General features: G+C 41.6%; 1 protein-coding gene across 1 annotated transcript in view; it reads right to left on the bottom strand.

The window, feature by feature from the left end:
* The window catches only part of LOC136874560 (facilitated trehalose transporter Tret1), a 42,108-nt gene extending 19,261 nt beyond the window's left edge, over positions 1 to 22,847 (bottom strand). The window contains exons 1-2 of the mRNA XM_068227851.1: positions 22,809 to 22,847; positions 228 to 363 (exon numbers count right to left, since the gene is read on the bottom strand). Coding sequence (XP_068083952.1) covers positions 228 to 363; positions 22,809 to 22,847 — 175 coding nt within the window. The remainder of the gene's footprint in view (positions 1 to 227; positions 364 to 22,808) is intronic.
* Positions 22,848 to 27,275: the final 4,428 nt, after the last annotated feature.

Here is a 27,275-nt window from a genome sequence, read left to right as displayed (position 1 = left end):
ATTAGGCCAGTTTCTGAAATAACACTTTCTAGAAACTCTTCTACACTATAAAATACGTTTCTCCTTTCGCCCTTGAGACGGCATAGGTGGGGTCCCGAGGAAAAAACAAACGAACCTTGGAGGGTAAACGGATTAAGAAAGAAAGAAAGAAAGAAAGAAAGAAAGAAAGAAAGAAATGTGAGGAATTAAACACTCGCTGACCGATACATAGTTTTTCTACTACTCACCAATCCAGGAGATGGCCTCTTCGTCCGGGACGAGATGTGGAGCAAGGCTCTGCATAGAGGGGACGGCTGGAGATGAGAACCCACGAACCAGCCCAATGGACAAGTAGCCCAATGAAGCTGCTATTGCCAGCAGAAACTGAAACATTCATGGCATCACTGTTAATATTAGGCAGAGGATGTGAGGGTATGAACTGAATGATGCTGATAACTACAGTATAATAATGTTATTGGTTTAATATCCCATTAACTACTTTCACGATTCTTGGAGACGCCGAGGTGCCGGAATTTAGTCCCACAGACGTTCTTTTACGTGCCAGTAAATCTACCGAGACGAGGCTGACGTAAGCTCACCGGACAAAAAAATAGTCACCCCTACAGAACTTTTTACAAGCCTCATTTAATAAGATGTAACTCCACCTCTGGACTTGATAACCGCCTGCATTCGGTTAGGAAGTGAGTCCGCAAGGTTGTGCAAGTACAACGCATCCAGGTTGTCAATCGCTGAGGATTTGATCGCGCAATTCCAACAAATTATGGGGATATTGATGTCGGCGATTTAGTGTTAGTGATCACGAAGCTTTATTGTAGTAGTTAAAAATAAATGTGTATCTTGGCACAGGCCAGAGCAAAGTGTAGGTTCCACCGAAGTCCCAGTCTCATCCATGGCTGTGACAATATGGAAGCTGCTAGGATATGGGTAGTGCCGAGTAATGATTTTGAGCACGGCTAGTGTCTGAGTGTTATGAAAGGTGTTGCTCATAGGATCAGTCGTGCTGCAGTAGCACCTTCTGATCCAGTGAGGAAAGCAATGGCAAACTACATCACTCCTCGTCTTGCTTAGTATGCCTCATTTGGGCTCTGCAATTGGTTTTTGTGGTTTTCCTATAACTGCATAACCTTTGGTGGTGCTATTTGAGGATCCAGCCAGCCTCTGGGCTGATGACCTAACAGACAGACAGACAGACAGACAGACAGACAGACAGACAGACAGACAGACAGACAGACAGACAGACAGACAGACAGACAGACAGACAGACAGACAGACAGACAGACAGACAGACAGACAGACAGACAGACAGACAGACAGATAGAAAGGAAGGTCGTAAAGGCAGGACCATATAGCTGATAAAACATGCACGAGGGAGTTTTTAAAAAGTAACTGTGATCGGTGGAAAATCTATCTATATATATAAATGTCATTGTATGTATGTATGTATGTATGTATGTATGTATGTATGTATGTATGTATGTATGTATGTATGTATGTATGTATGTATGTATGTATGTATGTGTGTATGTATTACATCTCCTCCTTAACCACTGCAGCGATTTCAACCAAACTTGGTATACTTACGACCTAGTATCAGGAGACAAACCGCGTGGGGTAAGACACCCCACGTACCCATCGGAGCGGTGGGGGGCGAGGGGGGTGACACACAAAATATTCGACAATAGTGTCGAATCCATACTTTTCGTGGTCGCTGAAATGAATCGTGACACTCCGGAATTTTTAAAGTTCATTTTCAGCCCCCTTTGGGGTGAGGGGAGAGGGGGGAGTGATATATCAAAATAATCGAAAATAGTGTCCAATTCATACTTTTAGGGGTCGCTGAGGTGAATAGTGACACTCCGGATTTCGTTTGATAACCCCATAGGGCCTGGGGGGGAGGGGGGGTAACGTATACAATATTCGTAAATAGAGTCGACTCCATACGTACTTTTCGTGGTCGCAGAGATGAATAGTGACACTCCAGAATTTTTAAAGTCCAAGTTTAGCCCCCTTTGGGGGTGGGGTGGGGTGCGGGAGGAGTGATACATAAGATTAATCGGAAATAGTGTCGAGTACATAATTTTCGGGGTCGTCAAGGTGAATAGTGGCACTCCGGATTTTTAGTATCAGGAGAAAACCACGTGGGCGTAAGGCACCCCAGGAACACTTAGGGGTGGGTGCGAAGGGGTAAGATATAAATATCACCGAAAATAGTGTCGAATCCATACTTTCCGGGGTCGCTGCGATGAATAGCGAGTCTCCAAAAAATGTTAAAGTCCAAGTTTTGCCCCCTTCGTGGTGGGAGTCGGTGGGGGAGACATATACTGTATAAAAATAATTGAAAATAGTGTCGAATCCATAGTTTTCGTGGTGGCTGAGATGAATAGTGAGACTACGGATTTTCTATGTCTAATTTCAGCCCCCTTTGGTTTGCGGGCGAGGGAGGAGTGGTATATAAAAATAGTCTAAAATGTGTTAAATCCACAGTTTTCGGCGTCGCTGAGATGAATAGTGGCACTCCGGATTTTTAGTATTATGAGTCAAACCACGTGGTTGTAAGACACCCCAGATACCCTTACGGGTGGTGGGGTGAGGGGGGTGAGATATAAAAATAATAGAAAGTAGTGTCGAATGCATGCTTTTCGGGGACGCTGAGATGAATAGTGACACTCCGGATTTCTTCTGCCAAACCGCATGGGAGTAACACATCCGTGTCACCCTTAGGGGTGGGGTGGAGAGGGGGTGAGATATAAAAATCATCAAAAGTATTGTCGAATCCATACTTTTCGGTATCACTGATATGAACAGTGACACTCCGGATTTCTTTCGACAAACCGTGTGGGGGTAAGACACCCCACGTATCCATAGGGACGGGGAGGCGCATGGAGGGGGGTGACATATAAAATATTCGAAAATAGTGTCGAATCCATACTTTTTATGGTCGCTGAGATGAATAGTGACATTCCAGAATTTTTAAAAGTCCAAGTTCTGCCCCCTTTCGGGTGGAGGGCAAGGGGTGAGTGATATATCAAAATAACCGAAAATGGTGTCAAATCCATCCTTTTCGCGGTCGCTGAGATGAATATTGACACTCCGGATTTCATTTGACGAACCGCGTGGGGGTAAGACACCCCACGTACCCACTGAGGCGTGGGGGCGAGGGGTTTGACATATAAAATATTCGAAAAAATTGTCGAATCCATACTTTTCGTGGTCGCTGAGATGAATAGTGACACTCTGGAAGTTTTTAAAGTCCAAGTTCAGCCGCTTTGGGGTGGGGGCAAGGGGGGAGTGATATAAGAAAATTATCGAGAATAGTGTTGAATCCATACTTTTCGGGGTCGCTGAGATGAGTAGTGACACTCCGGGGGTGGGGGGCGCGGGGGGAATGATATATCAAAATAACCGAAAATGGCGTCGAATCCATACTTTTCGTGGCCACTGAGATGAATAGTGACACTCTGGGATTCTTTAATGTCCAAGTTCAGCCCCTTCTGGGGTGGTTGGGCGAGGGGGTAGTGATATATCGAAATGATCGAAAATAGTGGCGAATCCATACTTTTCGGGGTCGCTGAGATGAGTAGTGACACTCCGGATTTCTTCTGACAACCGCGTGATGGTAAGACACCCCATGTACCATTGGGGCGGTGGAGCGATGGGGGGGGGGGGACTTATCAAATATTCGAAAATAGTGTCAAATCCATACTTTTCGTGGCTGCTGAGATGAATTGTGACAATCTGAATATTTTTAAAGTCCAAGTTCAGCCCCCTTTGGGGTGGGGGCGGGGGGAGTGATATATAACATGAATCGGAAATAATGTCAAATACATAGTTTTCGGGGTCGCCAAGGTGAATATTGACACTCCGGATTCTTAGTATCAGGAGAAAAACCGCGTGGGTTTAAGGCACCCCAGGAACCGTTAGGGGGTGGGGGGCGAGGGGGGTGAGATATAAATATCATCAAAAATAGTGCCGAATCCACACTTTTAGGGGTCGCTGAGATGAATAGTGACACTCCAGAATTTTTTAATGTCCAAGTTTATCCTCCTTCGGGGTGGGGGGCGATAGGGGAGTGATATAAAAATAATCGAAAATAGTGTCGAATCCATAGTTCTCGGGGTCGCTGAGATGAATAGTGGCACTCCGAATTTTTTGTATCATGAGACAAACCACGTGGGGGTTAGACACCTCAGCTACCCTTAGGGTTAGGGGGCGAGGGGGTGAGATATAAAAATCATAGAAAGTAGTGTTGAATCCATACTTTTCGCGGTCGCTGAGATGAATAGTGACACTTCGGAAATTTTTAATGTCCAATTTTAGCCCCCTTCGGGATGGGGGAACGATGGGGAAATGATATATAAAAATAATCGAAAATTGTGTCGAGTCCATACATTTCGGGATGGCTGTGATTAATAATGAGACTCCGGATTTTTATAAGTCCAAGTTCAGCCCCCTTTGGGTAGGGGCAAGGAGGAGTTTTATATAAAAATAGTCGAAAATAGTGTCGAATCCACAGTTTTCGGGGTCGCTGAGATGAATAGCGGCACTCCGGATTTTTAGTGTAATGAGACAAATCACGTGGGGTTAAGACATCCCAGGTACACTTTAGGGGCGTTAGGGCGAGGGGGGGGGGGGAGATATAAACATCTTCGAAAGTAGTGTTGAATCCATACTTTTTGGTGTCGCTGAGATGAATAGCGACAATCCGGATTTTTAGTATCATGTGACAAATCACGTGGGGGTTAGAAACTCCAGGCATCCTTAAGGGTGGGGGTGGAGAGGGGGTGAGATCATCGAAAGTATTGTCGAATCCATACTCTTCGGGGTCGCTGATATGAACAGTGACATCCCAGAATTTTATAAACCAAGTTTAGCCCCTTCGCGGGGGGGGGGGGGGGAGGGGGAGGAGAGCTATACAAAAATAACCGAAAATAGTGTCGAATCCCCAGTTTTCGTGGTCGCTCAGTATAAAATGACCGACATTAGTGTTGAATCCACTGCTTTTGGGGTCACTAGGCTGATTGTGACAGTCTCAATGACGGCCGAAATCGTGTACATCATTATGTATAGTGCGACGGGTAAATACATATAATTATTACTTTTTTTTTTGGAAATAATCAAATAATTCCCAGTCAATTCTAGCTTGCACAAGGAGAAGGTTTTACTCGAAAATTAAATAATCTAAAACTTTAAATCAGATACATCTAAATAACTCTAAAACACCATAATAGGTCGTAAAATCAACATCTCAAAAAGAAATCAATAAGCATTCACTTCACACTTACCTAACTGGTAATACAAATACTAAAGATGAACATTCAAAAGCTACTCGGGCAACGCCAGGTACTACAGCTAGTGGTAAATAAAAGTGTAAACAGATTCTGGGATGGGTTTAAAGCAAATTGTTGAGGAATGTGAAAACAGGTTTGTAACTTTAAAGGTGATAAGAATTGGTAAAGACTCACTATATTATAAGAGAGAAGTAAAGAGACTAAGAAGGAGGTGCAGCTTGAAAATAAATGAGTTAGAAATTACTGTGGAAGTAAGGATAAATTGAAGGAACGTACTAGAATATTGAACCTAGCAAATGAGTCAGCTAAGGATAACATGATGGCAAGCATAATTGGCAGTCATAGAAATTTTAGTGAAAAATGGAAGGTATGTGTAGGCACTTTAAGGCAGAAAGAGGTTCCAACAAGGACATTCCAGGAATCATTAATAAGAAAAGGGGAATGTTTATGCAAGGAACTTCAGATGGCAGAAGTAGAAGTATTCAGTCAGCAGTATGTAAGGATTGTTGGTTACAAGAATAATGTCCGGTTAGAGGAGGTGACTAATACTAAAGAAGTATTAAAATTTACCTATGATAACAACATTTACAATAAGATACAAAAGTTGAAAACTAGAAAAGTAGCTGGAATTGTAAGATTTCGGGGGATATACTAAAGACAATGGGTTGGGATATAGTACCATATCTGAAGTACTTATTTGATTATTGTTTGCATGAAGGAGCTACACCAACCGAATGGAGAGTTGCTATAATAGCCCCTGTGTATAAAAGAAAGGATGATGGATATAAAGCTAAAAATTACAGACCAGTCAGTCTGACATGCGTTGCATGTAAAAGCATTCTTTCTGATTATATTAGACATGTTTGCGAAATTAATAACTGGTTCGATAGAAGGCAGTTCGTGTTTAGGAAATGTTATTTCACTTAAGCTCAACTTGTAGGATTCCAGCAAGATATAGCAGATATCTTGGATTCAGGAGGTCAAATGGACTGTACCGCGATTGACCTGTCTAATGCATTTGATAGGGTGAATCATGGGTGACTACTACTGGCATAAATGTGTGAAATAGGACTAGACAAAAGAGTGACTGAACGGGTTGCTATATTTCTAGAAAATAGAACTCAGAGAATTAGAGTAGGCGTAGCTTTATTTGACCCCGTAATAATTAACAGGGGAATTCATCAAGGCATTATTGGACTTTTATATTTTGTTATATACAGGGTTATTCACTAAGACGCTACACGGAAATAACGTCTAAACCATAAAAGTTACCTGGTATTTTGTTTGAATATTCTTAAATGATACCCAGGCGCTTGTAAAATAATGTGCTGCGTATTATCATGGGGTGATTAATGACCGAGATATTGATACTAACTCCATATTTTTAAATGAAATAGTACAAATTTATACAGATGGCCTGACAGTTCAACTGCGTACAAGTTCAAATATGTAAGTATTTTGAAAATCGGACAGTTAATGTAAGGGTTGCACTAGGCTAGAAATAGTCACACGGAATTTTTATACAGTTCAGACTGAACGCTGAAAGGCATAGCAGTCCTTTATGAAGATATACGAGGTACCCAGTAGTCATCATTATAACTTTACCACGGCTACTCAAATATTATGAATCATGAGAAGCATCTGTGTTGTGACGGTTATGGGTGTTCCAGGGACCGTCATCATAGTTAATTATTTTTATCATCACCATGTGTGTTGATATTAAATATAAGATAAGGTTAGACAACCACCTAAGTGAATGATTGGAAAGCTCCCAAAACTTTATTTATAAAAGTAACGGAAAAGAATGAATTAAAATACAGTGTGACCCAAAAGTTCGTTAACACTTGACGAGGCAATACTTCACCGAGTATCGGATGTAGAGAGGTAATAATTGACACACATGATTGGTGTGACGTGGGATTTTATTGACATCAAAACAAAATGCACAAAATTTATTACAATCGAGGTTTAGCAAAGACGATGTTCTTTATAACACATGCTTAACATGTATGCCGTCATTCATCAACAATACCTGTAGTCGAGGGACAATGTTGTGAACAGCACTGTACAGCATATCCGTACGTATGGTGGGAAATTTCCGTCGTGTGTAGTCTTATAGCATTCCTAATGAGGTCGGGCGGCCGGGGTAGACTTGCGACTTCTTGTGTACTTTATTTTGGTGTCAATTGTTAACGGATTTTTGGATTACCCTGTAAATAAGAGGATGTTGACGAATCTCATAATAACAATAAAGGACATTGCTTTACATGAAAACAAGGTAAGTTACAGAATATACACAGAATCATTAGTCTCACCATACACAGGTTGACAATGAAATATTGACAACTTTTGTGTTCCACCGAATTCAATAATTATTCTTGATTAGTTTAAACATAATTTAAGAATAGATTTCAATTAAATGCATATGATGCTTTGGTGCATATTTTAAATTATTATTATTTATTATACAATCTTGCTGCAACAGCTGGAGGTTGCCCAAAGACAAAGAGTGCCTTCTCATAAGGCAAAGAAGACAATAACATTAACTTTTATATTATGAAATTAATAATTGATAAAATCAACTTTTGAATGGAGATTCACTACTATTTAAAAAGAAAAAATAACAACGTGAAACGACTAATTCTACGAAATAGAAATAATAAACAAACAGAATCATAAAAATAATTCAGTGTTGGTCCTCGTCCATTACAACATGCATCATGACGTTACAACCAACTTTCTACAAAGAACAAATAAAAATTCCGAAATCATGTCAGCGCACGTAAATGTGAAAATAAGAAAGAAAACAACAACATTCATACTACATTACCTTTCTACAACAGAAACATTATTAAGGAGTTTTTTAATTAGTTAATTACAAGCATGGATTAATTGATGACTTTGATATCTTGATGTATATCTCCTCCTGCTTCATCATGTGCTAAATAAATTATGAAGTTATTCTTAACTAACGCCTGGTAATATCTTGACTAAATTTAACTGAAATTTATCATAAGGATCTCAGCTATGATAGCATGTTTCACACAGATGCTATACACTACAGTAATTCTCATCTGCATGCGAAGTTTACATTCAATCGATTCGTATAACATTAATTACTAAAATAATCTTTACCATCTTTTACTCGACTATTATTGGAAAACCTTCTTTAAAATGGATGTGGCCTTCGCTCGCTCGGTATCGCCCGGCCGATCGCTCCTCGATGTAAGGGAGCGCTCACTTTCAAATTCTATGATGCGTGTAAACTCTACGACAAATACAGTACTTTCTGAAATAGTGGTGTGACGTGTACTTAAGTGCAGTGCAAGCTAACAGAAGCAGCTGAGCGTAAAATATATCATTGCATTTAGACATGATATTGCATAGGCTTTTGGGCTTGTGCCGTGTCAAGAAAATAAGGTGAAATAGCAGAAAACTGTGCTCTGCGTCCTCAGAAGAATTCTCGACTGTCCACGAGAAAGGCTTCTTAAACAATGAAACTTTTGAATTTGGAACGTTATAATAGAAGTAGAAGTGGAAATTGTACGTTCATTCACCACCAGATGGCCCCCAGGACGTGGCACAACGCTAGCGTTCGAAGCGAAAGCTAACCGAACCATCACAATCAGACTAAGCGGTTCACATGACGTTTTTGCGTAACATATGACAGGTGTAAGACATAGACATAAGCCTGGAATGAAACATCTGGCGACGAGGAACGTACTAATTTAGAAAACACCAGACGAAATAACAATAGTGAAGGGGCAGGGAAGGGAACTACCTACGTAAATTCTTAATGGCTGGCAACCAGGTATTACTTAATTGATAGCCGGTGTCCCTGTTGAAATTGTAAGGATTTCTACGTATTTCCACAGCTTCCCGTATAATCTTGGACCTGTAGTGTCTAGTGTGGGTAAGAGATCGAGCATCTAGGAACATGACATCATGACCCGACGTTAGGGCAATTGCCGATAGCAATCGCCGATTTGTCAGGTTGGTTGAGACGAATATTACGTTCATGTTCTTTGATACGGGTACCAATGGACCGGCATGTTTGGCTGATGTATACTTTACCGCGCGTACTACGTACATGGAATTTCGTATACCCCAGGATGTAAAAGTGGGGACAATTTGTCCTTGGTTTTACTCAGACTGTGAGCAATTTTAGTGGCGGTGCCAAACACGGTTTTTATATTGTGTTTGCGGAGTACCTTGGCAATTCGATCTGTGGTGTTGTGAATGTAAGGCAAGTAGGCAGTTCCCTTCACTTCTTCCTCCTGTAAGATTTGCTAGGTCGTTTCTCTGGGAGGTAGGGCCCTATGAATCAGCAAATCGCTGCAACCATTACCCTTAAACGCGAATTTGAGCGTGTACTTGAGATCGATTGGAACCACCAGTGTCTTGAAAGAACTGACGGCCCAGATAGCTGTCTTAAAAAAAAAAAAAAAACTGTAATTGTTTTACATGAGAAGCACTGGACAAATCCTGTGAATTTTTAAGTATCAGAGTGGAAAGAAAGAGCCTCCGTGGGCGCAGACGGCAGCGCGTCGGCCTCTCACCGCTGGATACCGTGGTTCAAATCCCGGTCACTCCATGTGAGATTTGTGCTGGACAAAGTGGAGGCGGGGCAGGTTTTTCTTCGGGTACTCCGGTTTTCCCTGTCATCTTTCATTCCAGCAACACTCTCCATTCTCATTTCATAGCATCTACCAGTTATTAATAAATCACTTTGGGAGTGGTGACCCCATCGTACTAATAGCCTATATCTGCTTCATTCATTACATCCCTGACCCGGTCAATGACTGGAAAACAGGTTGTAGGTTTTCATTCAGAGCGGAAAGACGTGCTGAAAATGCAATTTAACGTGGTTCCTGTCCGGGCTCTCCCTGGACGTAGCCGGAATGGAGTCCACTGCAGTGAGCCTGAAACCCTAGGTCATGTTCTTGGTTCATGTCCGCGGGGGGACTTGCTTAGGAATGTTAGGCACAACAGAATAAAATCTAGGATTGCTACAGCACTCTCCCAGTAAGGTTACGAGGTGCCATGTGTTGGTGACGGTGGAAGCAACCGGAGAATAGATATAATCGCAATTGACCCCACCTTTAGTGAGGTCGACTCCAGTCAGACAGCAAAGATAGACGGGAAGAAGCGAGCCATCTATGAACCAACCATCAGCTACTTCAAAGCATCGTACAACATCTCCTGTATAAGGGTTGTGATACTTGTGTATTTATGAGCACAGTAGAGATAATACCTGTCTAGCAACTCTAGCTAGCACAAGTTTCATACGTAGCGCGAATCGAACAGATTAGTCCTCAGCTGGCAAATGAAGCATGTTTGAATACATAATATTTTTATCCCATTTTCAAAATAATTACGGTGCTGAATTTGTAATGTTTGTAGGCCTAGATGTAAGGCTATGTATACAAAATAGTGTGGTACCGTTTAAAAAGCGAAGTTAGTGCCATGATCCCAAAAAATATTAACGCCATGACACAGTACTTACTTTAAGTCCGATTATTAGCCCTGAAAGTGATATCTTTAACCGTTCATGAGTTATTTGAGGTGGACAACTTTGCTGAATAGTCCTGTACATGGAAGGAAACTTTGAATTAAGTTCATAAATTTATTATTTTTAGTATTTTTATTTTTAAACCTACATTAAGTACTGTAAATAATTGATATCCTGGAGACACGACACGGGTAGTAGTCCCATTTCCCTCATGCGGGTAGGGGATGAGGTGAGGTGAAATAATAGTCTACGGTACTTGTTTACGGCTGGATTCTCTTCTTGACGCCAACCTCAGTTTAAGACCTAATGAAAATGAAATTAATGAAATCGGATAAGGAGGTGGAAGAAATCTGCTGTGCCCTAGGATTGGCATTTGTCTGGAGGTGAAAATGGGAAACCGCCGAAAACAATCCTCAGGACAGTCGACGGTAGAGTTCAAATCCACTGGCCTACAGAATGCAGAGCGTGGCTCCATAGCTGTGGGGCGTTAACATGGGCCGCCAGTACATCGGGTGGTTCTTTTTTGCTAGTTGCTTTACGTAGCACCGACACAGATAAGTCTTATGGTGACGATGGTATAGGAAAGGGCTAGGAGTGTGAAGGAACCGGCCATGGCCTTAATTAAGGTACAGCCCCAGAATTTACAGCCCCATGGCATAAGAGCCCCGAAGGCCTACCAACTGACCGCTGCTCAGATTTTGAGATGTTGTGTGGTTAGCATGACGAATCCTCTCGGCCGTTATTCTTGGTTTTCTAGAGCGGGGCCGCTGTCTCACCTCCAGATAGCTCCTCAATTGTAATCACGTAGGCTGAGTGGACATCGAGCCAGTCCTCAGATCCAGGTAAAATTCCCTGACCTGGCCGGGAATCGAACCCGCGGCCTCCGGGTAAGAGGCAGGCATGCTGCCCCTACACCGTGGGACCGGTTCAACCTCAGCAATTACCTGGTGTTAAATGGGGAAACCGCACGGCTAATTCGCTCGGTATTAGATACATATAAAGAACTGGTAAACATTTTATGTGGATCATCCAATTGATTTAAGAAATATGAGGTCAGAATAGCTTGATGCTTGTTTATTCATTGACAAAGGGAGTAAATAACACAATTCAAATAATAAATCTCGCGCAGACACAGAATAGTGTTGTGCGCATATTAGACTATATAGGTACAATTTTTGCATGTAAATCGTTACAGAGACAAAGGAAGATGTGATCTATCAGATAATCCAAAATAGCGAAACGTGAAGATTTATTAAAGACCTTTAAACTGGGATGACTGTCGGATCAGCTGTTTTTGTCTAGTCAATATTACCTTGAGCTTTTGTCACACTGCTTCTGAGGAAAGATAATGTGTATCGTAGCTCGTAGCGTATATTGTGATAGCTGAACACATAAGCAATATTGAAGAGTGCCGAAGCAAAGCAAAAGCACGTCCATTTCAATAATTGCTGATTCGGTGACACATACCGCGTTCAAGGTCAGCGAGCTCTTTTTTACTTCACGCAATACTTGAAAGATTACGCTAATGTTTACCGTACCGACAATTATTGTTATCGCTTTGTATTTAAGCATTTCGGAGTCGTTGTCGACGTTATTGTGCAAAGCATTCGTTTGAAGTCTTTCGCTGTTACTGAATAGCATCATTTTCGATGTTATACTAAATTACTGTGTTGATCGGGTGAAAGTTCCCTTTGGGGATCATTGTAAATACCTAGTTATTAATATAAGGAAAGATCTTCATTGGGGTAATCACATAAATATGATTGTAAATAAAGGGTACAGATCTCTGCACATGGTTATGAGAGAATTTAGGGGTTGTAGTAAGGATGTAAAAGGGAGAGCATATTTGTCTCTGGTGAGACCCCAACTAGAGTATGGTTCCCGTGTATGGGACCCTTACCAGGATTACTTGATTCAGGAACTGGAAAAAATCCAAAGAAAAGCAGCTCGATTTGTTCTAGGCGATTTCCGACAAAAGAGTAGCGTCATAAAAATGTTGCAAAGTTTGGGCTGGGAAGACTTGGGAGAAAGGAGACGAGCTGCTCGACTAAGTGGTATGTTCCGAGCTGTCACCGGAGAGATGGCGTGGTAGGACATCAGTAGACGAATAAGTTTGGATGGTGTCTTTAAAAGTAGGAAAGATCACAATATGAAGATAAAGTTGGAATTCAAGAGGACAAATTGGGGCAAATATTCGTTTATAGGAAGGGGAGTTAGGGATTGGAATAACTTACCAAGGGAGATGTTCAATAAATTTCCAATTTCTTTGCAATCATTTAAGAAAAGGGTAGGAAAACAACAGATAAGGAATCTGCCACCTGGGCGACTGTCCTAAATGCAGATCAGTAGTGATTGATTGATTAATACAGTGCAGTGACAGTGAAATAAATAGTTGCAGTTCAGAGGTTGGGGGTTCTCAACAACACATTAGCACGTGAACATCCACTTCTCACATGGGCGCCCATATGACAGTTTGTAGGGGAGGGGGAGGGGCGGGCCAGACCTGGGGGTACGTAGTATTTTTGATATTTTGGAAGATAAATGGCAACTTGTATTCTGCGGTAGAATAACCCACGCAATCCCCTGCCTATTGGTGGGGGACGGTACTACCGCTTCTACGTAATACTGACTTTTAAATCATTTTCTTGAAAGGAAAACATCTGACTACATTAGATTTTTGCCTTTCCCTGAGAGCTAGAGGGAGGGAGGGAGGGGGGGGGGGGGCGCGGCCCCTCTTTGCACGCGGGTATGGTCGCCCTTGACTTCTCATGCATATTCAAGTATTCATGGATAATTCAAAAATTGTTTCCTTTGTTTCGACCTGATTTTATCAATCAATCAATCAATCAATCAATCAATCAATCAATCAATCAATCAATCAATCAATCAATCAATCAATCAATCAATCAATCAATCAATCAATCAATCAATCAATCAATCAATCAATCAATCAATCAATCAATCAATCAATCAATCAATCAATCAATCAATCAATCAATCAATCAATCAATCAATCAATCAATCAATCAATCAATCAATCAATCAATCAATCAATCAATCAATCAATCAATCAATCAATCAATCAATCAATCAATCAATCAATCAATCAATCAATCAATCAAAAGCATTTGACGTGTAGAAACACCGTTACACTGACAGCTGTTCGTTTTGCTGGCAATGTTTTGCTACGATCCTGAAGGCTATACGCATGCGCATGCTGATGACGTCATGGTTTATGCACAGGTATCTCCATAAGCGAGGAGCACGGTAAGGTATGTGCCTTTTCGTCTAAAACAACCCTGAAACGAGAGGTCCCCAGAAGACCCTAACGGAGAAAGAAATAATAATAATAATAATAATAATAATAATAATAATAATAATAATAATAATATATTATATATAATCAATCAATAGCAGATTGCAAACATTGTATGAGACATGAGAAGCAACGACCCTGCAATGCCATTTAATAATAATGTTATTTGTTTTACATCCCACTAACTACTCTTTTACGGTTTTCGGATACGCCGAGGTGCCGGAATTTAGTCCAACACGAGTTCTTTTACGTGCCAGTAAATCTACCGACACGAGGCTGACGTATTTGAGCACCTTCAAATACCACCGGACTGAGCCAGGATCGAACCAGCCAAGTTGGGGTCAGAAGGCCAGCGCCTTAACCGTCTGAGCCACTCAGCCCGGCGCAATGCCATTTATTAAGACTCGAGTTTATTCATGGAATGAGCGTAAACGAGTTTCATAATTTCCTTACGAACGTTTTAATTACAATTAATTATAGACAAGATGCATACGACTATGTTTGTTCGACCATAATTAAATGTCTAAGTTTTGAGTTTTTACGATATATCTTACCTTGTTACTTTATTGAAATCTTTCGTATTACGCCTTTACTTCCATGGGGTGATTCAGGCTATACTGTTCTGACAAACCACGTCTTATAATTTACATGGTATGTGTTTTATAATAAGCTTGTAGGTTTAATTTAAAGCTGTATTTTATGAAAATGAGGGTTATTGAAATAGATAAAATGTTTGTTGAATGGGTGGCAAAATTCTAGAGAACAGGACTCGGATAATTAGAGTAAGTGAAGCATTGTCTTATCCTGTAATGATTAAGAGAGGGGTCCCACAGGGATGAATTATTGGACCTTTGTATTTTCTGATATATATATATATATATAAATGAAACGAGTAAAGATCTGGAATCACATATGGCTTTTTGAGGACGATGTTAAACTGCATAGAGAAGTAAATAAACTACTGGATTGTGCGTGACTACAAAAAGACTTAGACAATGTATGTCAAATGGTTTTGGAGGCATCAATAATTTCGTTTCCGAAGCTCACTCCATTTAATTCCCCAAAGATGGAATGTTTCAAAATAATTCCTATTTAATACCTATTTCAAATATATACTTTGGGAGGAATGAATGTTTTTGTTTTCTGATCTTAACCCCCATTTAACTCCTTGAGGGGCTGGGGGGGGGTTGATATTTTCAAATCTTTTGTTATTTAACACCTAGGATACTTGAAATTTTAACTTCATAAGTCGAACGGTTCAGAGAAATGAATGTGTTTTTTTTATCAGCCCTGTCCTTTCGGTCAAAATCCCTTAGAGTTGTATTGTTTTAAGACCACTTGTTTAAAGTCAAAGACATAGATGAGCAGCCATCATGTGAAATTTTAACCTCGTATGTCATAAGGTTTCACAGAAATTAATATTTTTGTCATCGATCCTTACCCCTTCCCCTAACTCCAATGTATTGTTTTAAGACCACTTTCTTATTTAAAATCTAAGACAAAGAGGAGCAACCACCATTTTAAATGTCAAACTCGTAGGATATGAACATTTTTGTCATTAGACCTCACTCCCCAGTCATAATACCTTAGCTGTGGGTTGATTTAAGATCATTTCTCATTAACGTTTAAGATATAGAGAAGCAACCACTATTTGAAATTTGAATTTCGAATGTCATACAGTTTCAGAGAAATATTTTTTTTTCTTTTCGTGTATTAATCCCCCATTTAATCCTTTAAGGGCTGAAACTTTTCTACATTTGTATTATTTAACATCCAGTGCAGAAAAGATCAAAGATTGGATGGAATTTCAACGTTTCCGGTGAGCAGTTGTGGAGGTCGTTTTCAGGGTTTCATCTCCGTTTAAAATATTCCACTCCCTTTCTTAGGGAACACCTACACTACACTAGAAAAGTATCCCAAAATGTTCATTTCTTTAAGCCTAGTAGTTTCGCTTTTATATGTACAGATTATTGCTGTAACTAGGAAATGAGTTATTTTCATATTTAGTGGAAGTTTATTATCCTTGTCAATTTTCTCCTTTTGTTACCGTTGCAAGGTATTACCTATCTCTGGTTATGATTTACCTTCTTTATTTACGAATATGTTTTTCTGACTGAAAATATATCGTTCGTTTCCCTTCGATTTATATGATAGATTAATTCGCCCCAGAGGTTTTACTTTCTTAAATTATGCCTTTGCTCATATTTTCTGCGAATCTTTGTTTGTTATTTTTGTTTGGAAAGTAGCTCTAACTCCTAACTTGTCATTACGTGCTGACGTAGCCTTACTCCTACGTATCTATGGATTCGCTAGGCCTTGTAACCACACGCTTGCTCAGCATTTTCCCTCTCGGGCAAGTCATTGCTAATTGTCGTAGTAGCCTTGAATCAAGCTTGGTAGTTATCCACCTCATTACAAAATTATGACAGTCTGCAAAATTATCTCAGTCAACTATTCATTATCATCTAAATAAATAAAGTTGTTGGGGGTCCGCTGTCTATAATTTCGTTTATTTTGCCAATTTTTCAGATATTTATCCGTTTTAGTTCAACTCAATACCGTATCAGTGGATTTAGCTTTCGTGTCTGTCTGTCTGTCTGTCTGTCTGTCTGTCTGTCTGTCTGTCTGTCTACCTGTTTCACCATCCCGGTGAAATGGCTGGATAGATCTCGACTAAACTTATATTTAGAGTATAATCATCCAGGAGCATGTTTCAATATGCAAATGACATAAAAACACTGAACAGACTGGGGTTTTATAGGGAGATCAAACGAGTTATTTGATATTTTCTCATGCATTATAGATTTTCTGCATGTAGCAGGTAGGGACCCTCCTCGAGGCAGCCCTACCTACGGAGTGGCGCCCCTGCCTACTGTATGTGAGTCCCAGAGCACACTGACGCGGTGTGTAACATCTGGTATGGGTCCCAGCTCAGGGTTACGAGTGAAGACCTCAACGGCATCTACTGCGGAGAAGGTGGACTTCGTTACGGTGGAGATGGCCGAAGGGGGCAAACCCGTAGCGTCTGTATTCCAGAGGAGCGGCTACGAAAGGCGTCTGTCTCCATGTTAGCGGTGGCCTAATTTTGAACCTGACAGTAGGTATACTGTAAAATGCCTTTGGTTGTGGCGATCCCATCGTAACAATAGCCTATATGGATAAAACAGATATGGTGCCTCGGAAAAGTTTAGGGCGTCCCCTACTGTGGAGACGAACCATATTTTCCCCTATCCCGCTACAGCTGGATAAAGGGAAATGATGATGATGATGATGATGATGACTATACGTTTTCTGTAAAATCTGTAGACTATACGTGAAACGTCTCTTCGTTTTAAATAATATTTTTGTATCTACATAATTTCGCTTACTCTTCAAATGGCGTAGAAAATAACTATTTTCTGCGGGTTTCATGCTCTGCGTTGGATGACAGACTCCCTCGCAGACCGACTACGAACCTACCGATTACCATGGCAACGTCTCTGGCTACTTGCCAGCAGGGAAGTAACGTAATGCCATTTTCGTCATTATTCCTGTAAACTCGTTATTGTTCCTTGGGTAGAAGACGAGAGAGACGTCAAGCTGCCATTCTGCGGAATATTTGCGGAATACTGTTGAGATTACAACCGTCTTTGAATAGAACGAAGGGTGGCTGTTAATATTTCAACAGTACCGCGGCGTGTAGCCCATTATTTCACACCGTAAGGTGTTTTCTGGCATTTTCTATAATTTTTACTGTATTTCTCTTCTACTTCCATTTTCTGCTTTAATTTTTTGCCTCTGCCTTGCTACTTTAAGCTTAAGTAATAGCATCAGAAGTCAGCTTCTTTTCTGATTACCTAAGAATCCCCGCGCCTAAATTTCTCCTCAGATACCGCTCTCTTAAATCCGTGACTATTATCATTACAATTTAGTGAGGGCACTTCATTTTCCAATACATCCGTTTGGTAGTTTTCATACTTGTCCTACGCGGATCTCCTCAGTTGTTATCCTATCTTCAACTGATGTCAACGTTCTAAACTGTATTACTTGCTTCCTTAATATCTCCATATGTATGCGAGTGCTAATCCGGAAACCTGGACACTTTCCTTTGAGGAAACATTCCGAGATGTTCAAACGTGTATCTTTTTGGCCCCGAAAAATATCGAAATATGGAGGCAATTTTCATGACGGTGCAGACCTTCGTTTCTGGGTAATTGCTGGCTGGCTAAACGGTAAGTCGTGTCATAAAGTCCTATGACTTTTTTGTCGTATCTCGATGCTTTATTAGATAGAGCTGCATTTCTCAATTATAATCAAATCTCCCCATCTTGATTGTGATTGGCATTAGGAGAAGGGCTTGTCATTATAATGAAAACTCTCCATCTCGATTGTGAATGGCAGTTGGCAAGTGAGCCTGCTGTTGTAGTAGAAACTCCCGAACACGATTGTGAATGACAATGTGAAACGTGGCCTGCCATTATCATCGAAACGCCCCAAAGCATACCCTACGTTGGAAACAACGTATAGGGACCTGCCCGTGGTATTTCTCGGATAACGTTATGAGACAAGCATGTACAGTGATCTACATAGATATCCGTATACAATGTAGAATACCGTAGCGAAGCACGGGTACATTTGCTAGTTAATAATAGATCGTAACATTACACGCTGTGTAGGAAAAACATTTGCCATAAGGGATAAAGGATATTTGAGTTAAGGTATGAAGAATAATATCGAGAATATTGTTCAACATTTTAAGGCTAATGCCATCACAGCCAGTAACATGCGAGTTGATTGACAGGAAGGCTTACTTACTTCTCTTAAGCTGATGAGATATCAGAGAAATATAATACTGTAGTTGTACTATATTTGACTTCCGATCACATTTTATTTCATTCAATATTTTTATTTTTATTTTGCCCTTCTGTCGAATTCTGTCTTGCTGCAAAGTGGGTGCTCCGCTCCACAATATACAAGGTTATTCACCTAACATGTTACACGGAAATAACTTCTAAACCATTAAAGATATCGGGATTCTGTTTTCATATTCGTAAATGGTGCCCAGGGTCGTGTAAAATAATGTGCTACTTAGTCTCATGGGATGATTAATAACAGAGATATCGATACTAACTCCATATTTTCAAATGGAATGGCACAAATTCCTAGAGCTCTCCTAAAAGTTCAACTGCGTACAAGTTCAAATATACCGAGCTCGATAGCTGCAGTCGCTTAAGTGCGGCCAGTATCCAGTATTCGGGAGATCGTAGGTTCGAACCCCACTGTCGGCAGCCCTGAAAATGGTTTTCCGTGGTTTCTCATTTTCACACCAGGCAAATGCTGGGGCTGTACCTTAATTAAGGCCACGGTCGCTTCCTTCCCACTCCTAGCCCTTTCCTGTCCCATCGTCGCCGTAAGACCTATCTGTGTCGGTGCGACGTAAAACAACTAGCAGAAAAAAAAAGTTCAAATATGTAAGTATTTTCAAAATCGAACAGTTACTTTATGAAATATTAATAAAAAACGCATTTGGGCTTTTGCGTGCCGCATCAGACGGCGTGCAGTCGGCGAAGGACGTATTGGCAAGCGAGCTGCTTCCTGGCATTGATTCCAGCCACAAAACGGATACCAGGCATGTACTGTAAACATAATGTGATGTACCGTAACATACCCTGGGTGTGCAACGTTATTGTATGACTGGCAAACACACAACGGGGAAGGGAAATTAAATTTGTTTTGTTTTGTTTTGACATCCATGTGTAATAAGTTGCGCTCAGTTTAGAGTCGTTTTTCACGGATGGGAATGGGAAGGATTTGGAAAAGACGTCGGTCGTGGCCTATACCAAAGGTAAGTATCCGGCATTTGCCTGGCGTTGAACATGGGACACTCTGAAAATCATTTTCAGGTTGGGCGAGGCAGAATTCGAACCTGCGCTCTCCCGAATGCACGCCACTACAGTCGCGCTTGACCTCCGTGGAGATTAATGCGTGTAAAACAAATAAATGATAGTGTTGATGCCATCACACGACGATCAGCTCTGAACATCCCATATAATAAGTCGAGCTGTTTGTCTCCTAATGTCTAACCTATCCCAACCCAAATAATCCAGCATTGGTAATCCTGCTCCTTCGCCTGAAATAGCCCACCACAAAACGAGGTGCGCTTTGTACTACACACACACACCCATGCAAACGGGGCTACATGACCACACTGTCAAATCGCCGGAAATGAAATAACAAAAAACAGCCACTCTTCTCCGTAGCCTGTCGAGTTTCTTAATCACGTGTAGCGGCTAGCATTCGTAGCTGTCGCCGCGTGGTCCGGGTTCAATTCCCGGCTCTGATAAGCAATTTAATTCTAGTTGGAGGTCTGGAACGGGGTACACTTCGCCTCGTGAGGTAAAACGGAGAAGAGATGGGTTCGGTAACCATCTCAGCTATCCTGGAAGTGTTCCCGTGGTTTCCCACCGCTACTCCAGGGAAATGTCGCGATGGTTCCTTACTTACGATAACAGCCGCCTCCATCCCAATTCCCCACTTGAATTACAAATACAGTACACTACTACATACATCACAATAACATAGGTTATCAGGTACATTCTAAACACACACACACACACACACACACACACACACACACACGGCTACACGACCACGATGTTCAATCCCCGGAAATGAAATAACAACCACTATTCTCTGTACCACTTCGAGTGTCTTAATCACGTACCGCGGACATTATTAATTTGCTTTTCTAGAAGGAGCTCTTCCGGTGTTTTGTGTTATGTTTATTTCTCAACTCATACAGTAGTATGTACTGTGCACGAAAACCAGTGACAATTATAGCTTTCGTTATGTTCCTTTCAAGCCAAAGTACTTATTTTGTTCCCTCCCTGTGCTGCCATGAGTTCGCCTGTCACACACACTTTGCGAACCCATCTCATGTGTACGATATGCTTACATTCCTGGTATCCATCCTGTGGCCGGAATCACACCCAAGAACCTGCTCGCGCGTCAATATGTCCTTGCCCAACTTCACGCTGTCTGATGCGGCATGCAAAACCGCATATGCTGTTCTTATTTATATCTCAAGAAGTACTTATCCGATTTTGAATATAATTACATATTTGAACTTGTACGCAGTTGAACTTCTATGCCAGCTGCGTAAATTTGTGCCATTCCATTTTAAAATATGAAGTTAGTATCAATATCTCGGTTATTAATCACTTCATGCGACTAAGTATAACGTTATTTTATAAGTCCCTGGGTACCATTTACGAATATGAAAACAGAATTGCGATATCTTTATTGGTTTAGAAGTTATTTCCGTGTAACATGTTAGGTGAATAACCCTGTATATATGCTGTTAATAAATTCGCTGCTTGTAGATCTTGTGCTGATTTCCAGAGCTTAGGTATGTCGTTCGTTTCTAGCCAATTGAGCGAAGCGAATCTTAGCGTTATGAATCATTGGTGGTGCTTAGTGCCTTGGTCTTTTGTTCTACGAGTAATTTGGAAAAAGTTAAAACAAACCATTTTTCCAAGCAACTATCTAGGAACAAGATGTGCATTACTAATACGAAAATATAGGTTTTTTTTATGAAACACCTTTAATGATTTTATGAGAAATTATTAAATAATCCAGCACAGTGGGATATAGTTGGAAAAATATACAGATCAATTCACACTTATCAGTTCAGTATCCGACATCGAAGTTTGAAGGATAATGTTGTTGATTAACTGGTATTGTGACAGACGGCAGGCATAATATATCTTGACCATGGGTGTTGCTGACTAGTTCAACAGATGGATTTTACGGAGCAGCTCGAAGCAAGACACATTAATATACAGTAAATGAACTCAGTTTTCTCTAGTCCATGAATTGTGCTTAGAATGTTTCATACATTTTTATTGACTTTGCGGTTATAAATTATAAGTAACATTCCATGTTTCTGACACAGTTTCCACGCGCTTGCTATTTTGGTTTGTTGAGATTACTGTTTTAAGACTTGAGGATAGCTCCGCGGACGATTTCAAGCGATATCGGATATGGTTAGTTGGAAATCGTTACTTGGAATAACAACATTTCTGTGAATGTGTCCGCCATTCTGTTGGAAGGCCTTTGGAGGAGAAAGTTAGCTTGGACTGGCCGCGAGTGGCGTCACCGACCTAAGGTCCCACCCACTCGCCATTCCAGCAACCAGTCATCCACTCTGTATAAATGTCCAAAAAAATATCAGTCGCCTCTTCCGCATTGTGTCTGTTATGTTTGCTATGTTCCGGCATATTTCACCATTACTTCTTGATTTCCAGAGTTCTGTAGTTCTTAGCGGACCGAGTATTTTCCGTATATTTTTTCTTTCCAGTACTTCTAATGTATCCAGCTTGTAATTCAGTACTAGACATTCACTTGCGTATAGGCATTCCAGTTTGACTACTGCACTGTAGTACTGTATTTTGAGTTTTTAGATAGCCACTTTTTGTTATAGATATTCCTCGTTATTATTATTATTATTATTATTATTATTATTATTATTATTATTATTATTATTATTATTATTATTATTATTATTACTACTATTATTATTATAACATTGCCTAACAGCAGTTTATCTAGGTGTCACACTAGACCGCTCTCTAACGTACAGGAAGCAATGTCTGAACACGAAACATAAGGTCAGTGCTCGCAATGGCATACTGAAGAAGCTGATCGGCAATACGTGGGGGAGCCAGCCCACATATCCTGAGGACTTCTGCATTTGGCGCTGTGTGTGTCAGCCGCTAAATATGCCGCTCCTCTGTGGAGTGCTTCAGCACATGCTAAGCAGGTTGATACCGCAGTTAGCGATACTGCAAAGAAAATCTCGGGATGCCTAAAACCAACGCCAGTGGAGAAACTGTGCCGGATTGTGGAATAGCCCCACCCAACACCCGGAGGGACACTGTTGCAGACGCCGAGAGAACGAAACAGGAGATTGACCATCAACATTCACTCCATTGTCAGCAAGCTGCAAGGTCTCGCCTCAAATCTCGCAAGAGCTTCCTTGCTAGGACGCTCGTCATAACAGACGGAGAAGCTCACTCCCACAGACATGTCACCAATGGAAGAACTAGTTCCAGGAACCGACCTACCTTACCCTGCATGGAGGTCCCTCAAGCGCTTAAGAGTGGGCATTCCTCAATGCAAGACCAATCTGAAGAAAAGGGGGATCCTTCCAGCAAATGGACACCTCGTGTGAATGTGGTGCTGAACAAGACCCATGCCACCTACTTATCTGTCCCCACTTGGACAATCCAAGCACATCACAAGATGTTTTTAGAGGAAACAGCCATGCCATCGCAGCTGCAGTTTTTTGGAAATGCTGATCGGACACGGAAATAAATGAATTATTATTATTAGTAATGTATTTATTTACTTCCCATAAATTGCTCGTACAGTTAAGGGACGGTGAATGGAGGAAGGGCATGGCCCAAGGGGCGTCTCCTGACTAAAATTTTAGGGTGGACCGGATGATATTATTATTGTTTTATATGAAATTTTGTTTTATATTTGACATTTACTGTTGCCAATATTACCATTGCCATCATTTCACACAACACAACATTTGGAACAAATTTCAATAAATACATAACTCATGCACTCGTATGGTTCCTTATTTGTACGCAGGCCATCGAGGAATTAAGTTTCCCTATTTCTTTTCTTGTAATGTAAACGTACTTGGCCGGGAAATACGAGCATGCACAACAATCTATGACGTAGCGATCATATACCGGCCAGACAAGTCCCGCCTGGTGTCAGTAGCGCAGCAGCAGTGGCTCGTATTCTCTCTTCCGCCGCCTGCGAGGTTCAGTCTGTGATATTCTAGATAAACTACGATGGGCTATTCAAAACAAGAGGCGAAGAATGCTCAGTGCAGATGTTGTGTTGATCCATGACAATGCTCGGCCCTCAGTAACTGTTGTGCAGGATTTCGGCTGCTAGGTGTTTGATCATCTACCGTAAAGTCCTGATCTTGCACCCAGTGATTTCCATCTTTTCTTGCACCTCAAGAAATTCCTGTCCTCCTGTCAACATTTTAACACGAACGAAAAGCTGAAGGCGAATGACACATGCTGGTTCCATTCTCAAGCGGGAGACTTCTACGACACCGGAAAACAAAAGTTGATCCCACGATATGACAGATATCTCAATTCTGGTGGTGAATATGTCAAACTATAGCTCCAACTTTGATGTATAGGGTGCCAATAAAGTTTTTCATGTAACTGTGTTGCCTTCCTTTAATAGGGAAACTTAATTTCCGGATGGCCCTCGTAAATGTATTCTCCACACTTGTGCTTGGATGACGCAAATTTTTCAACCACCTTGGTGCTGAAATTCTTGACTTCCGGTAAGTAGTCCTTGTGAATAGAAAGCACGGCCATTGCATTAAGCCTGTCTTGTCGGACAGTTACATTAACTTCAGTTACAGGGAATTCACTAACACTTTTGTTGTCGGAACACCAGACAACTGAAACTGTCTTAATTCCGCAAGTTGCGAACAATAGCTATGTACTTGATCAAGGGCGTAGGATAGACCCGCTTCCCTTAAACCTGTTTGATCTTTCAAATAGAGAGAGAAGAATGTTCTATTTCACTCCAAGGCAACGTTATGGGCCAATCTTCCAGGCCCTTGAAGAGAAGAGAAAACCCTTTCATAGCACCATAAAGTTTGCCCGTTGGTTTCTCACACCATATAGTTTACATGGAATGTTCTGTAGACTGGCCCACGCTATTAAAATACCACACGACATTGTCAGGAACTTAAGATAGGGATAAGTTATGTATTCCGAATTGTTTTTGGAGATTCGAGAAGGGAAAACACTTATTTTGTGTAGAATATCTGCTTTGTAAAGTACTTTTTAAGACATTAACTAGCAGTTTCCCGCTGGCTCCACCCGCAATGTACAGAGTATGGTGTTGTTCGTTACTATCCTCACGGATGTATTTGCAAAGTTTCGAGTTAATGAAATAAAGCACATGATCTGCTGTGGTAATAGAATGTAATATTATGTCAACAAAACACTTGAAAATACATCACACAAGGAAATTGAATTAAACGTTCCTTGGAACAACACTACGCGCCGAACTGTTAAAAAGTCCTTCAAAGATCTTTGTCTTGAAGACAAATGTACTCATAACTTTTCTAATAACCTACCAATATACGTAATTATTACCTCACACGAAAGCGCTTAATTCACTGAGTGGTTTTAGACCAAAACGAACTGCACACCTCAATTAGAATGAAAGATATGATTGCTTCAATGAGAAAAAATGTTGAAGAAATGAGACGTCAAATTGAATGTGCACTTATAACTTCCCTTACAGTCAACCTATTTGAACAGTTAAGAGATGAAATGAAAGAACTTGATCGACTGAGTGTTCTTAGGCCAAAACGAACTCCGTACCTCAATCAGAACCTAAATTATGATTGCTTCAAAGAGACAAACATTTGAAAAATCAAATACACTGACTGACAGAGCAAATGCAACACCAAGAAGGAGTGGTCAGAACTTTATGCCAATTACAGGGTAGACTGACGTCACTGAGGTATGCTCATGATGTGAAATGCACCGCTGTGCTGCGCACGTAGCGAACGATAAATGGGACACGGCGTTGGCGAAGCCGTACCGCCCCCCAGCCACTGGCCCCCAATGTGGAGTGTGTCAGAGGCATGGCCATCCAGGGGCGGGGTGCCGACTGGAGCCCAGGTGCCGCAGATGCGCCGCCTCCCACTTGTCTCGCGACTGCCCCCATGGCAACGACCCTGCGTATTCCAAGTGCGCAAACTGCGGGGAAAAACACGCGGCTAATTTCAGAAACTGTCCCAGCCGCAGGACACTCGAAGCCGTCAATCAAGGCAAAGGGCCAAAGGGTAATAAGCGTGGCAACCCTAAAGCCCAAGCAGGCCCTTCAGGCAAAGGCGCATCACGCAAAAATAAACCAGGCCAGTCAGGCAAAAAGGACCCTTCAGGTCCTGCAGGTCCCTCAGACACAAAGGGCCAAGAACAAGGCCCTTCAGGCACACAGCGCCCATCAGGCATGAGAATATTAAATTTTAAACCCCTAAGGACGGTGGGTGAACACAACCCCGGGCCCTCAGCCCAACCAGCCCCCACCACCGTTCAAACCAAGAACTCCAAACTAGACAAAAAGAAGGCCCAGACCCAAGCAAGAAACCAAAGGCAGGCTAAGCCCACGCAAGCTCATACCGAGCAGCCACAGGGCCCCACCCAGGCCAGCTCCACCCCCCGCAGTGAACCTGCCAATAGTAAACCGGCATTCGCACCACCGCCCCCAACGCCCGCCCCCTGCACAACACCAATCACAACACCTACACAAGAACAGGCACAGAAGCCAGAAGGGAAAATGGTAGTAAAGGCGTTCAGGGAAAGGATCGAAGAAATCCTGAAAACCTTCTTCCCGAACCTGAACCTCACGGCAGCCATAACCACTGGGGTTATGATGGCCAACATGCTACCATTCCCCTGGCTGAAGGACCTGATTAATGCCATTGCTGACCTCCTGACCCTAGATGGCTGAACAACCAAACGAAGACGATAATAATAATAATAATAACAATAATAACACGCAGGAGCTTCGAGTTCTAATATGGAACTGCCAGGGCGTCAGGTCTAGGAAATACGAACTCGAAGCCTTCCTAGCCGCGAACACTATACACGTAGCTCTCCTAACTGAAACCTTCCTCCCACCGGGGAAGAAGTTCACTATAAGAGGCTACAAAATACACAGAAGCGATAAGGCTAATAGAGTCGGAGGAGTGGCAGTTCTGGTAAGGAAGGACATCAAACATATGGAAATAGACTTACCAGAACTGGTCGAGCTGGAAGCGTGCGGAATTGCCATGCCAGTGCGAGGAACACTCGTTAATGTAATATCGGCATACTCCAGACCTAAACACCTTAACACACAAGATTTAGAATCGGTATTAAGGCAAAATCGAAACACGATCCTAGGAGGCGACCTAAATTCGAAACACGCCAGCTGGGGGTGCCTGAAACCTAACGCAGACGGCGAAAGGCTGTACAACCACATGCTATCACAGGACTATGTGGTAACAGCCCCCAGCGAACCCACGTTCCTAGCACCAAACGAACAGGTCGACGACATACTGGACATCGCCCTACTG

This window comes from Anabrus simplex, chromosome 5 (assembly GCF_040414725.1).
Source record: "Anabrus simplex isolate iqAnaSimp1 chromosome 5, ASM4041472v1, whole genome shotgun sequence".
Taxonomy (NCBI): domain Eukaryota; kingdom Metazoa; phylum Arthropoda; class Insecta; order Orthoptera; family Tettigoniidae; genus Anabrus; species Anabrus simplex.
This window is presented reverse-complemented; position numbering and strand designations above follow the sequence as displayed.